Source organism: Linepithema humile, chromosome 4, assembly GCF_040581485.1.
Source record: "Linepithema humile isolate Giens D197 chromosome 4, Lhum_UNIL_v1.0, whole genome shotgun sequence".
Lineage (NCBI taxonomy): Eukaryota > Metazoa > Arthropoda > Insecta > Hymenoptera > Formicidae > Linepithema > Linepithema humile.
In genome coordinates this window covers 4,111,286-4,126,575 of record NC_090131.1, presented here as the reverse complement: position 1 = coordinate 4,126,575, position 15,290 = coordinate 4,111,286, and the positions used below count along the sequence as shown (strand labels likewise).

Sequence of the window (15,290 nt, the reverse complement as noted above, 5' to 3'; positions counted from 1 at the left end):
TATACCAACAATGTTTTTTTGAATCCGTATATGTATTTTTAATATTATTACATCGCGAAAAAATAATGTAAAATAAATTCAATCATAATACAGTCATGCATGCGGTTTTGATTCGTTTTTCAAGATAGATTTAGAACAGTTTTGAATTCTATTTTCAATTTCAGTAAAAAAATGCAGATATTAAATATTTTCTATAAGCATTAGAATCTTTTAAATTGTTGTATCCGCAATAAATATGAGAATTTACGTTATTAAATTAAAAATAAATCAGATTTAATGTTAAAAATAAAAGCAATTTTACCAGATTTTTACGTTAAAGCAATTGACATGCAAATGTGCTGTATTGCTGTTTGAGAATAATTAAATCAAAAATACATATTACAGGTTTCAAACGTAATTTTATGCAAGAGAATTTACACTCTCTCACAGTTCAGTGATAAAAATTTGTTTTGATCAGCCAAGAGTTAAACTGCACATATTTCGCCACGGGTTTGCAGAAAGTTAAAATTCCAGAGCACCGGAAATTAAAAATTACGATAATTTGGAGGGGGGGGGCGCACTTTTCACTAGCTCACACGGATTGGTAGTCGCTCGGCGATAAGCTGCAGTCTGAGAGTAACGGAAGGAAAGCAACGTTGACACATGAATAATTGAACAGCGTATTTAGCAAATAGCTACAACGCCGGAAGCTTCTCCTCTCGGGCTTTCTCCTCCTTTAACCGTCGTGGTCGCGCTTTCCGTGTGTGGCGACCATCCCGAATGCACAACCGCGTCACACGAGAAACACGTACGTAAACTCGTGCGTACGTGCCATCCATGACTAGATCTCGCCGCGTAACACGAAGCTTTATTACCTAAGTGCAACTGAAATTGGACTTCTCTATTAGTCATAATGGTGACGAATTAAATGACGCTTAAATCTTCAGACTCATTTCATCATTTATGATTCACAGAATCTCTACACTTCTTAGAATTTGCTATTTATTAAACTTTTTAATAGAATTTTAGATTTCAGGTATTATAGAATATAAGAATTTTAAATCCAAAGTTTCCTGATTTTCTATGCGGAATATTTGTTGAAAGGAAACAGAATCTATGTTTGTAAAAAGAAGTGGTTAAAAATTACTCTTTTTGTTCTGAAAAAGAAAAAAATGGATCCGTGTGCCAAGCTAAAATAGAAAGAAATTAAAATATTGATTTTTCTTCTCGCATTTCACATTATTTAATTTAAAAAAGTCTACAAAAATGTAACTGTATTGAATCATATTAATAATATAGCGATCTTTTTATCCATGTGTTTATGTTGCTTCTCTTTCGTTGCTCTTAATATATACATCTTTTTTTATCAAGGCAAAAAAATTAGCTTTACATTTAATGTAAGACTTTTCTGATTAAGAACGTAAGCATATAAATCATAGGCAACGTTTGCCATTCAAAATCTTATAGAGGTTTATAATTAAGAAATTTTTTGATGAACAACAGCGGGAAAGTATTAGATGATTAATAATAATTATTATATTTATACCGCTATTAATAATTCATTAGGCGATATTTACCAAGCCGTTTCGGACTTATTTTCAAAGATTTGCACTAGTACTTGTCTGCGCAATATTCTACTTTACGCAAACAGCATTAACTCGAGTGCGGAGTACACAGCATGCCGTGACATATTTTGACGAGGAAATGCAATAAATTCTCTAAAAGCATTTTCATTAACGTTATAAGCCAAATGGTATTCAGTCTCACCATGTAGCATAATTCAAATATCACGAGAATTTAAATTTTCCAAAATTGAAATTGTCTTTTGTATCTTGATACAACGTGATCTTTCGCGGAGCGGTTTACAAACGCGATATTTTAGAATCGGCGTCGAGCTCTCGCGCGGAAGAAAAATTACAACGGCGGAACAGGAAGCATAATGACGCACGTCGCTTCGTGTGTCACAGAGACTTATAAGTTTACACAATAACGGTTTTCTACAAATTATGCCTTCAACGTTCCTTTCTACGCGCCATTATAAAGTTCCTCTTTTCCCGCGACGGCAAAGAAAATTGGAAGCGCGTAGAAAAGTTCAGTTTAGGTCGCCGGAATAATCGAAGATATCGCGAAGAAGAAGAAGAAGAAGAGAACAGCGGCGGAGTCGTGACAATTTTTCGAAACTTACTCGCCACACGACCCTAGGTTTTTAATAGTATCTCACGATCGTCAGTAAAAGAGAGATATAATATGTGTCAGTAGTATATATATATATAAGTTCTCTTGAGCATCGTTTTGCCTCGCGGGACAATCTTTTTATTATCCGGGCGCATTGCATTCCGCTCAAGTCGCGAGGCGTTATCGGACAATAGAAAAGTACCCGTTATAAGAAGAAAAAAAGAAGGAGAGAAAGAGAGAGAGAGAGAGAGAGAGAGGAAGAGAAACTTTGATGCAGAAATTATAAAAGTTTACAATAAGTTTGCCCGTTCCATTCCTTTCACGTAGCATCCACTCGTTCGTAAATATCAACGCTCTCCCTAAATATCAATGTCTGGCGGTTGCGTCTTCGAAACGTCACTGCGCCCGTATCGGTTATCGACATTTCTTTCATGTTAAATCCGAAATAAATAGCACACCGCGAAGAAACAGTATGTAGCATGGGGGAGTATATTCGTGACTACATTTCGCTTACGCGATTAAATCCCGCGTGACAGGAAAATGGCAGCTTCCGACGTGACCGTATCTTATTAATGGAATAATCATATCCGCCGCTTTTCTACCGTTCTGTAACTCACAATAGCGTGAATAAATGAGCGATCCGGTAAATTATTTTAAACAAGGCGCTTAAACAAGGCACGTTCTTAGTTAACGACAGGCGGATAACGGTTAGCTTAATATTTCAAAATCGATATTACTATCCTGGCATTTAAATTAAACAAGAGACAAGTGTGCGCGGAGACACATTATTATTATAGGTAAACTATAAAAATTGTGATTTGGTTACGAAAGAATTTATAATATATCGTCGATGTTAAGTCTTTTAATCAGCAACTCTTTTTCACACACATGTACATGTCTTTTTGTCATATTCATTGCATTATAATTTTTATAAGCTTTACATATTTACGGTTTATGCTTGAGAAACCTTAGCAAATCTTACAACGCTCAAACAAGCCGAGCGCGCGCGCGCTAAAAGCTAAAGCTCGCTGCAAAAGCGGCAAGATTAATGCACCACGGCAAGTATAGGCGGTTTTTGTGGCTTTTGCCTATCGAGGTACACTTCAACGCTTTGAAGGTGCGAAAATGTATGAGATATATGAAGATACTAAAGAAAAACCGGGCGAATGAGAAATGAAATTCAAACTACATATATAAAAGGATTAAATATTATACAAATATATATATTCTGTTTTTATATAGTATATATTTATTTTAAAAATCTGAATATTTTATTGACTTAACATTTCAGCAATGGAACAGAATAGTCGAGTTTGCAGCATATATTTCATATTACGCATACGAAAGCGGAATAAACTTCACTTATTTTAGCAAAATATCTTATTTCCAATATGCTTTTGGTATCAGCCGTTGGATAAGCGAACGTACAAACAGTACGACATCTCTGTTACCGAACGCTTGCAAATGGATTTATGTTAGCTGCGGTATATAACTCACCATCGTCGCGCGCGTGTACACATGAGTGCGAGTAGGCAAGATTGGAAATGCAAGTCAATATTTCCAAGTCGTGAACTCGGATCGCTACGACATTATATGAAAATATAAGAGATGTCTTAGAGGAAAAATAAAATTCTGTTATATTTGTAATGTTAAAAAAAGATACTTTTTCTTTTTATGTCTCTTTAACGCTTCAATAAATACATAAACTGCAAATTAATAAAAAGTATATCAAGATTTTGTATAATTATGCATTATGCATATAGATTATATTACTTTCAGATTTAAATTAATTTCCTTTAAATGCGTATTTTCGAGATACAACGGCGATATGGTTCGTAGATAAACCGCTTTTCTCGTTAAAAAGCGTGTCAATTGTTTCTAAAACTAAACAATCAAACACGTGATTGTAAAAATAAAGATAAACAACAAAATACGACAAACAAAAACAAAATAAAAATAAAAATGTTTACAATAGATTATCCGGATAATATTAAGTTTACATTGATTCTTCATAAACGTTGATTTCGATTACAGTGTCAATCTGTTCCATGCTTCTATCGTTTTTGTACTTTTTTTGTAAAACTACACCTGCAACATGGTCCCACAAAATATCCCGACCTGTGTATTTTATTGTATGCGATGCGTGTGTACGTAACAGTGTTACATGTGTGCACAGATGCACACGTAAACGTAATTAACGTGAGTATTAGTCGAGCGAGTACATCGAGTACCGAAAATACACGTGACACTGTGCACTACCGGTTCACTTCCGACGTGCTTACCATTTATTTTGCGAACATCGGCGTATTTTTGATGCGGGCCGGCTCGACGTCGGTGCTAACGAGATATCGCGGTAGAGATTTATCGATCCACGTAGTCGGCGATCGCAACACTGCTGCTGACAACCCCAAAAAAATTCTGACCGTGAAATCGCTGCTAAAACTCTTGGCCGGCTGTCAGATTGATGGAAGATGCTTGTTGTTAGCTCACGGGATAATTTGACAGCACGCATTTCATAGAGTCACATGTCTTGTGAATGCACGCGAAAAATAGCAACGCGGACAAACAAAATCCGTCGTATTTCTGAACGTTGGTCTTCATTAAAGTTGTGTTAACAAGTGCACTGATGCATCAAATTCAAACGCATTTTTTGTTAAATGATTAAATTGAAATATTTTTCAAAATTAATTTTTTTAATTTTTATGAACATCTTTTAAACAATTAAAAATATCTAAAAAGTAAAAATGCAATTTTGTCATATAAAAATAATAATACATAATTTTTAATTAATTTTTTTTATTTGTGAAACTGAAAATAAATATAGAAGTCTGCGGACAATTGAATTATTAGAATGCACTCTATTCTCACTATGCATTGAATTAAGCAACACGCGATTGAAGTAGCTATACAAAAGTCTGCCCGGATTGATCTGAATTCTCCATGCAGATACGATATCGATTGTTTTATAGCTTTTGTGTGATGATCCCACCCGCACATTCCATACCTCTATCGTGCCGAAATAGATTACGAATGGAATAAAGCACGTGGCGCGTAACTAAAAAGTGTACGACCCCGCATATATCAGTCCTGACTATAATATTTAAAAAATCCGTCCGTTTAATTCGCGCAGTGAGAAACGGAAAGGTGATAATATTTCGTTGTGCAAAATTATGAAAATCACGCTGTTTGACTACCAGCGGAATAATGAAATTCTTTAATACCGGAATTGTTAAACAGCCGAAGCTCGCGTGAAGAATATTTATGCGAGAACTCGAAATATTCAAGGCGGGAAGAGGGAAAAGAAGATTTATCTCGTTCGAGTGTTGGCAGATTAAGTGGCCGAGTTTAGGAAGAAGTGCATTTTGGATGAATATTTCACCAACCTCGACAACAACGGATATACAGTAAAAAAGAGATGTAAATCAAATAAACTGCGCGCAGACCGCCGGTAGACCGCAAACGGTAATTAATGCGAAAAATTTCGCCTGCTGCATGCATCCGGAAATGTAGGCCGTCAGCAATGAATCGTGTGTACGTGTGCGCGTGAGTTACTGGACACGGAGGAGAAATAAATTTAACGGAAATCAGACGCACATGATTTTTTATTATTTTTCGACCTTTGCGTTTAATTTAGCATCTGTTCGGAAATGGAATATTCATTTTTGAGACACTTTCGTAACTTTGAGACATCCTTATCACGGAAGACCGCAATTTACGTAAAAACTACAATTTCCGAGACGTTTTATTTTTAAGTAGTGGAGATACAAAGCTTCGCAGAGTTATATGGCTAAAACGTTTCTTTACAAAAGCAAAATGATACATACTTACGCGCTTTTTAAGCTTGAATTTTGTTTGTACAGTAGCAATAAATTATAGAGTGACAAATATTAGCAATACGCATTTAGACCTGTAATATATATTCAAGTAATGTTTCTATTTATTTATTATTTAATGACGATTAAACGCACATAATTTAACGAACGCGTGAAAAACAAGTAAATGCGATCGACCTCAAATTTAAAGTTTACACGAGTGTTTCTGTTGCAGGCAGGTTTACACGGATTAACCGGACATATCGAGTTCAAACAAGGAAAAAGAAATAATTTCAAGTTGGATCTCTTGAAGCTGAAGAAGGAGGACCTTGTCAAAGTCGGCGAATGGTATCTCGAATCCGGCATTAATATTACAGATCTGGACGCCTTTTACGAGACCACAACGACCAACATTACGCTCGTGGTGATGACGAGAGAAGTAATGACACACTTATACCCAAATTAGTTGTGTTTGCAATTCTCGTAGCGTTAGAATTAATCATTAAACGGAATACTGCGCGAACACCGACATGATATGCTATGAAAGCTGGTCTAAACGGGGTCGGATAAATTTATTACATCGCGCAGAGATGAAGCATTCACATTTAATGCTCAAACAGCACCAACTTCCAATATGTAATTAGAATTAATTCCTAGCGACGATTAATTCACACAACGCAAAAGCGTGTTAATTGTTTGACAATTTTTTAAATCTTTTTATCAAATATTAATTCCAAAAGAATCATATAACTTAAATAACACAAAAAATATTTTAATTATTTTTATAATGTGGTTAACGCAAAAGAAATTTAATTACTTGATAATTTTACGTTACCTTATTATGTCCATAAAGATCATAGAATTTAGAAAGAATTTAGAGATATTTGAGTATAGACGAAATTGTGAAGTGTCACATGAAAGAAAAACCTTGACAGAGAGTGCCCTTTATGGTCATCATATATCTTCAGAAAAATGAAAAATTCATGATGACATGAAAAAAAGAAATGTTTGAAGGACAAGCGATCAGAATGCCATGTATTCGCATTGAACAGCTTTTTCTCAACCTTTGGCGCGGCTTTCTGACGTAAAAATAAGAACTTTTAAGAGTTACCTCTGCCCCGTTACGATATACGCAAATTCTATCAATGGAATCCAATCTTCCGCAGGAAAGACCCTACGTCATGGTAAAAGAAGACAAGAATTTGACTGGCAACGCGAGGTTCGAGGGCTTCTGCATCGATTTGCTCAAGTGGATCGCAGGCCAGGTCGGCTTCCAATACGCAATCAAATTGGTGCCCGATCACATGTACGGGGTGTATGATCCTGAGACGAAGGAGTGGAATGGAATCGTGCGTGAACTCATGGAGAAGGTAAGGCGGAGTACGTAAATCCTGTTTTCCTTTGCTCGCGCGATAATTCAATACGTAATAAACGTGTAAGACGTGGAATGAGATGTAAATATGTTAATATGTATGCAACGTATTAAAGCAAGGTTCTCTCGTGTGGTGCACTGTTCTATTGTCAAGAGAGATTACGCGAAATAGAAGCAAATTTGATAAACATGTCGCGAGATAAAAAAATAATCGAAATACATATGTACGATTCTCTCAGTTCATTAAATCTTTGCAATTTTGTGTCGAGAGAAATCCGAGTAATTTATTACATTTTTTCATATTTTTTTCCAAACGAGTGATACTAGAGGAGAACTAAGTTATTGCACTTTCCGAATTCTTGTGAAATATTCTAATTGATAGAAATCGATAGTGCTGTTGACGTTGCAAATGTTAAAAATTTATACAGTTTAGTGTTGATGTTACTGCTGAAATAAACTTAGACTGCGAAAGGTTAATATTACTGAATAAATTACGCGGCGGCATAGTATCTAATATTAAGAGAAACAATTGAGGAGGGAAAATGGAAACTCGTAGCCCCAGAGGCCGATTTTATATGTAAAGCAAAGTAAATTTCCGCGGGCGTGTCGCAATAAATCCATCCCACGAGGAATTTCATTACGCGTGTAGTCGGAAATAAGAATTACTTAGATTAACTATTTTTCCCACGAGCACGACGGTATTCGATATTTCGATTCATAGATCAGCCCGCAGATGTTACGCCCTGTCATTTGAATTGTAAAATTGTGCAGTTATTAAAATGAAAGATTGATATATGCGCATCCGAGCGTCTTGCGGATTTAATTTGCGTCGTCGATCCATTATTGTCTGCATGATCGAGTAGGCGTACACACGATATCCGCGTAATTTCTACTGCATTTCTATTAAAATTGCATCATTTATTATTGCAAAATTATTATTCCTACGGTAAATTATCACTACAATATTTTTTTTATTAAATCAACATTGTGTCAAAATTTTAACGATTTTATGACTCATTTAATTAGTTAAAAAATATTTGAATTAACAAATATATTTTATGTTTTTTATACAATGGAATTCTGAAACTTCAATAGAATTCTAAAGCTACAATGGAATCTAAAATGTCAGTAATACTGCTTGATGAAACGTCTCGGATGAATTGAAATAATGAGATAAAAACGTCAATGATGCGAGCTTGCAGTTGAAATTCCCAATTTGAAAAGTAGGCCAAATTTATTTTTATTAGATATTATCAATTTTCCATTACAAAGCATCATTTTCATATACCTAATGAGCATCAACTATTGGCATTTGCTTCAGAAAAAATTTAATTAAAATTTTAAGAACATTTATTTTTTCTTTTTGATTATCATATATCTATACATATAAAATTATTGACTATTATTTTATCAATTTTTTTTTCCTTAGAATATAAACATAGCTGCTTGTTAAACAAAGTTATTAAAATAGACGAAAAGAATTAAGAACAAAAGAATCTGCATATTATTCCAACGTCAACAATTTTTCTTTGAATTTTGATAACAATTTTAATTTTTCCGTGTTTGTGCATATTTGAAGAAGATAAATGTTGTCTTTCCGTTATCGAGTTCTTCATTCGCACGGTGCTTCTTTGCGGATGCAAACATATCCATAAAGAAAAAAGATATGTCTGCGTATACATTTAAATCTTCAATGAAAAACCGGAAAACATTACGGACGGACGTTAATGCGTCAGGGAGAGGAAACCTCTGAAAAGGGAGTTCTTATTGGATTCCGAGTTTCATCGTTGGATCGATGAAAACGCAGGAATACAATATATAACGAAATTGCGAATATGCAAGCATGTAAAAACGAAATTGTAGTCGGGATAAAATCGCTCGCTCGTTCCAGTATTGTTATGCGGAAATATTATTGGCATGTAGAAATGAGTGTGAATGAGCTTTGTAATATTGAAAATACTAACGACCTTTCGACAATAGCGATTCATAAGCGCAGAGACATGTACGCTCTTTAATGTGATATTAAATTAAAAAAAAAAATTAGTTGCTGAACAAAAAAATTACTTCGCAGCGACATTTTATTGATAAATGTAGGCAACAATGGTTCGAACATTTATTTGTCCCCGAAAGCGTATTTTGTTTCTTTTTAACGTGAGATGTATGATACATGTTGCATGTGTGACTGTTGTATAGGCGAATTGATTTTCTCATACATCGAACATGCGTCTTTGTCCGTGATAAAGCGTTACCTTTGTTCGATAAATAATTTAAGCTTTTGTTGTTGAACCGATGACATCGATATACTGTACGCGTATATATTTGTGAGATTGTTAAAAGCTTGCGATACTCTATCAAGAGTTCTCTCACCAGCTTTATTCGTCGTGGTATACATATATATCACTCAACTTTTTTTATAATAACTACTAAAATATACTTTAATATATTAGGCATTTTGTTTAGCAATTAAACAGTATATCGACATTATACAGTTAATTACGGTTATAATAATAGTGATAATATTTATCCGTAATTAACTGTATAATGTCAACCAATTAACAAATTAGTAAAATTTAATACAATTTTAATTTTCTTAAAATTTAATATCAGAAAACAATGTACGTTGTTATGTTAAACATACTTTTGATCATTTTAATGAGTTTACTTTGCATACTCGTATATTTTCACATGTGCAATGTATAAATGAAAAACAAACGCGCATCTCGTATTAATATGGAATGCGAAAGGCGAGGCGTTCGGAGAAAAGCATGCATCTCAAAATTTGCGGCTCGGCTTCACGGCGTACTCGTTGAATACCGAAGATCAGCGGTTTATAAAACATGCAAAGCAATCTGCCTCTTGTGAAAAGGGATGACGCCTTAACCTGAAAACCCGGAAACCGTACGAAACCGTGGATATTCAAGAACCAAGGATGATGCGAATAGGGTGCTTCACAACTTGTGTCGCTCGTCCATTCATAAAAAATGCATCCACTATCTCGCAAAGTAAATCCTCTTGCGAACCCAGAACGAAGACTTATCAGTAATTTGTAACGCTTTTATTCACGGTTCGTTTCTATGTTATAAAATGCATTTACTTGACTACACAAATGCATACTGCGCCGTATTACACGTATTTTCGTTATTTGAAAAAGTTCGCTTTCAAAGAAAGATTTTTGTGTTTTAGTAAGGGAAGAATTTAAATTTTCTTTTTTTAGGAAAAGCAACATTTTGTGCAATATTAATTCCTACAATGTTGTAGGCATTCCCGTCTTTTCACAATTTCAACTTTTCCGAGAAAATTGAATTTCCTTAATACTCCTGGAGACTCTAATCTTTTTTCAGAGAGCAGATTTAGCGGTTGCCTCCATGACGATTAATTATGCCAGAGAAAGCGTAATAGACTTTACGAAGCCATTTATGAATCTGGGAATTGGTATTTTATTTAAGGTGAGTTAACATCGTGTGTTTGTAATATTTCTTTTATATTTTATACATGCATGCTATCTATTATTTGCTAAGATGGGTTCGAGTGTTAATTAATTTTCTTAATTATTCAAATTTATATTATTTGTACTTAGAGACTTCATAAATATAATTTCACAATTTCAACGATAATGACTTATTAATTACTGAGATATTTGACTTCAAAGTGAGAAACTTTTACACAGAATCTTATGACGAAAGTCGATATTACATTTATATAATTATGTGCTACAATAAAAAAACTATTTTTACGGTTAAAAAAAAAACTGTTTAATAATAAATAAATTTATAATGAAGCTTTTAAGAAAAAAGTTGCAGTAGTTTACTTGTTAATTATTAAGAAATTAAAGTTTGAAATTTCAAGACTTTTATCATACTTAATAATGAAACACTTACATAACAATATGACACTGCATTATTGTGACATATAAAGTTAATATAAATACGCGCTTTTTTTAATCCATTTTTAATCCGTTATATCTCACTTTTGTCGACATATTTTAAACTTAATAATATAAAAAAATTACAATTTTACAAATAGAATGCATGATTACAATACTTCACTTTACAAGTTAGAAATTCATAAATAAAGCAACACATGGTTATACATTTACGACAATGCATAGTGCATAATTTAATACATACATATATCAGACTACAGCATTTCGTACAATCATAGCTAAAAGTTTCGTGTGTATAATGAGAATTTCTTAACTTATTATCTTCTTAGAAAAGCATTACTTTTAGCCAATCTATCACACTCGAACCACCTTAAATCATATGTATTTAATTTAATGACTATTTTTTGAGTGCACATTTCAGTTTATGTGTGTTCCATTAACACAAATTAGCGAAAGCGATTCGATATGGTATTTCGTGTCGTTACTACGGACTAAAGCAAATTAAATAACGAATAATAGAAATAGACATCTTAATTCTACAGTTGTGCATAATTATGCAAGGTGTACTTGTATAATTAAACATAAAAAATAATTAAGACAAAATTAATTTAAATAATTGAAAAAAAATCAGCGTGTCTTGTCTCATAATTGTTAATTTTCTTTGTTGTCTTATCAACTACTGCGCGCACAGAGAGAAATCTTTTTGATACTGAGACCGTCGTGGAGAAGTTGACTCGCGTCGGCCCGCAGCGTCGCGTCGCGTCGCGCCACGTCGCGCCACGCCGCGTCGCGCAACGGAGACGGGATCCGTTTTAATTAAAATCGTAGCGTGACGTAATTTAGGTGCCGTCCAGTCAGCCGACGCGGCTCTTCTCCTTCATGAATCCGCTGGCGGTCGAGATCTGGCTGTACGTGCTCGCCGCCTACATGCTCGTGAGCTTCAGCCTCTTCGTGATGGCGCGCTTCAGCCCGTACGAGTGGAACAATCCGCACCCCTGTCTGGCCGAGAGCGATGTGGTCGAGAATCAGTTTAGCGTCAGCAACAGTTTCTGGTTCATCACCGGCACCTTCCTACGCCAGGGCAGCGGGCTCAACCCCAAGGTACACTCGACGAGGTGCTCCGCCATTGGACTACATACTACTTTCACCGTTTTCCTTTTCGCGCGCACACCAACGGGCACATTTCTATCCCCGTGTCTCATCCGACATACATATCGTCCGTTCGCTGTCACGAATGCTATACGAACCCCATTCATGAAGCGGCGCGCGCGCGCGCGCGCATGTAAATCTATCATCCCGCTGGAGTGCAAACAACAGATGTCTGTTTACTGAGCATTCGACGATTCATTTATACCTGTGTATTTTGTAGATCATGCATTTGCAATATTACAGGAAACTAAAATTAGGACAAAGACGAGATCGTATGATCGTCCTAGCGATTCCTTGAAATAGTAATCGCGATCAATAACTTTTTTATAAAAGATATCACGGTTTTTGAATAAGAAAGACCACTTTTTGCAGTAGAATTGCAATGGATTGTTGCGATTTTAAAATCCAATCTCCGATTGCACGGCGTTAGCGATCTCTCGTTAAAAAATAAAGCAGCACGTACCGCGTCTGCACTCAGGGCGCGCTGCCATTGTGTTCCGCTCGACGCGCCGAAGAATAATACGCTTCTGTAATTCCATCGAAATAAAGAATCGTCTTTCGAGCCATTTGAGAGACTGGATATTGTGGAAGAAAGCTGCGCGAGAGATATATAAGTAACTCGCATTTTTAAATTATTTTTCAGCGTGATATACGGCGGGATTAGATGTGAATGCATCGTAATCTCGTCCTCGACGTCGAATCGGATTGAACGAGTGAATTTTCGTAGATCAATAACGTCAAAAACAAATGCCATTGCTTCAGGTGTCCAAACGCACGCCATCGCGGCTCTTCTCGTTCATGAATCCCTTCGCCGTCGAGATCTGGCTGTCCTTGCTGGGCGCTTACGTGACGGTTTCATTAACAATATGGATAGTGGCAAGATTCTCACCCCACGAATGGGTGGAGCCGTCGCCCTGCCCGAGTTGCAAATGTCCCTTGCAGGTAGGCTCCCGCCGAGTGGTGCGAAACGATCGATAGACAAAAACGGAGTATCCGCTGAAATACCACAATATAAATATTTGAACAGCTGAAATAATAAAATACAGCCAGTACTTGCAGTAATTAATTTCAGAGCAATCGTTTTAATTGCTCCATGGATTTTATTAGAAACCTCTTTTATTCTCGCGGTTTTATGCCACAAAGTGTAATATCAGAAACGTAAAAAATGGTTAATTAATAATTCATTGGCGCACTTTTCCATGTAGAATTTATTGCTTGAAAAGTGGAAAAGCAAACATGAATAAAAAGTGGAAAAATTACACGTTGTAGAAAAAGTGTTATTTTTGTATCTTCTGGCTTCTGTATTTGCAATCCCTTCCGGCGAAAGTTTCGTGTACATATAAGATAATACGTGCTTAACAGAAAAATATGCATAAATTAATTGGTGTTTAATTATTTTGAAAACTGCACCACTTGACGGGGCTTATCGCGTTGCCATCAGGGTAGTCACGTGAGCGCCTTAGATCCGGATAGCGACGACATTCCGCTGCTGAGAACCGTCAACGAGTTCAACATGGCCAACAGCTTTTGGTTTACAGTCGGCACTCTTATGCAACAGGGCAGCGACCTCAACCCTAAGGTAAACGTGCCACCATAGAGAGTCAAAACAGTTTGAAGAAATTTTTATTAATAAACTTGTGCGCACACAGCTGCACACGTTTTCCGTATAACTCGTCGAATTTCCGGAAATTCGCAACGAGCAGAAACGTTTGCGTCAAAGACCAACTTTATAGATTTTTTTAGGGATGTTAATTAAAGACGACCGCACGATTTAAGTGGCGGGTATAAAGTTTGCGTTTATCTCAAAGTTTTATGGCAGTCAAATACTCGTTCAAACAACATGCTTGCGAAAGGCCAGAGAGTGGCTTATTACTTTATCATGCCTCAGTCAAATTTTGATCAAAGCGTAAAACGAGAAGTGAGTTTCTGTGTACCGTAAATCTGTGCTTATATTTGTATCTTCATATACGTATATCGCAATGCCGACGCTGAAATTTTTATGATATTTCGATAGAAATTTTCTCTTTGTGGCAATATATAAAATTCTTGCACTTGATATAATAACTGGTTTCATTATTATAAATGTTTAATGAAATAATAGACAAAGCATATTAAAAATTTATAATTTATATGATAATAATATAAAATTATATACATACTTTTGTGAAGCATTTTAGATATTTAATAATTTATTCCATTTAATGTAATAATTGCACTTTAAATAATAGTGAGCGATTATTGTTATCCGTGCAATTCCTGTGGAATTAACTTAAAATAGCATTACTACGTCAAAGGGAAACTGACCCCTAGATTTAGCCGTGCAATAATTACAGCGTAACAAAACCCGTTTTTCTTGCTGGTCTGTTCTCTTTCTTCGCGTTCGCATTCACGCCGCTCGAAGCCATTTTCGCGCGAAGCAGTTTTCCTCGCTTTTAATGGCCATCGAGTACATACGCTTGGAAATTGCTCGCTCTGTTCAACCATGTGCAAAATCCAGAAAAGATTCTAGAAAAGAGAAAAGTGGGAGAAGAAACTTTATTAGTTGCAATATCTCGGGAATACTTTGCGGGAAATGAAAGATATGACAATCGGTAAAGTTGCGAGAGCAATTTGTCTTGATATCTTGGAGAATTCAATATAAACGCAGTTTTTTTTTTACATTTTTATAGATGAAAGGCACGTTTCTTTATGACATAATTATCATCGACTTTTAAATTATTTTACTTTAATTGGAAAGCTATGTAAACGAAAGAATTTATTTATACCTGTGTTGCATTTATATATTCTTGCTTAATTAATGCTTTTGAAAAATGTTACTCTGCAAAAACGCTTTTTAAAAAAATAAAAAAAGAAATACGAATTTATGTTCGTATAACTTTTATACTTTTGTTGGTCCGTATATAAAACGTCACAAATTTCA

General features: G+C 35.3%; 1 protein-coding gene across 4 annotated transcripts in view; it reads left to right on the top strand.

Moving 5' to 3' along the window:
- The window catches only part of LOC105670103 (glutamate receptor ionotropic, kainate 2), a 137,707-nt gene that overhangs the window by 106,361 nt on the left and 16,056 nt on the right, over positions 1-15,290 (top strand). For all 4 annotated transcript variants that reach the window (XM_067353981.1, XM_067353980.1, XM_067353982.1 and 1 more), the window contains 4 exons: positions 6,202-6,405; positions 7,133-7,336; positions 10,680-10,784; positions 12,065-12,322. In XM_067353981.1, coding sequence (XP_067210082.1) covers positions 6,202-6,405; positions 7,133-7,336; positions 10,680-10,784; positions 12,065-12,322 — 771 coding nt within the window. The remainder of the gene's footprint in view (positions 1-6,201; positions 6,406-7,132; positions 7,337-10,679; positions 10,785-12,064; positions 12,323-15,290) is intronic.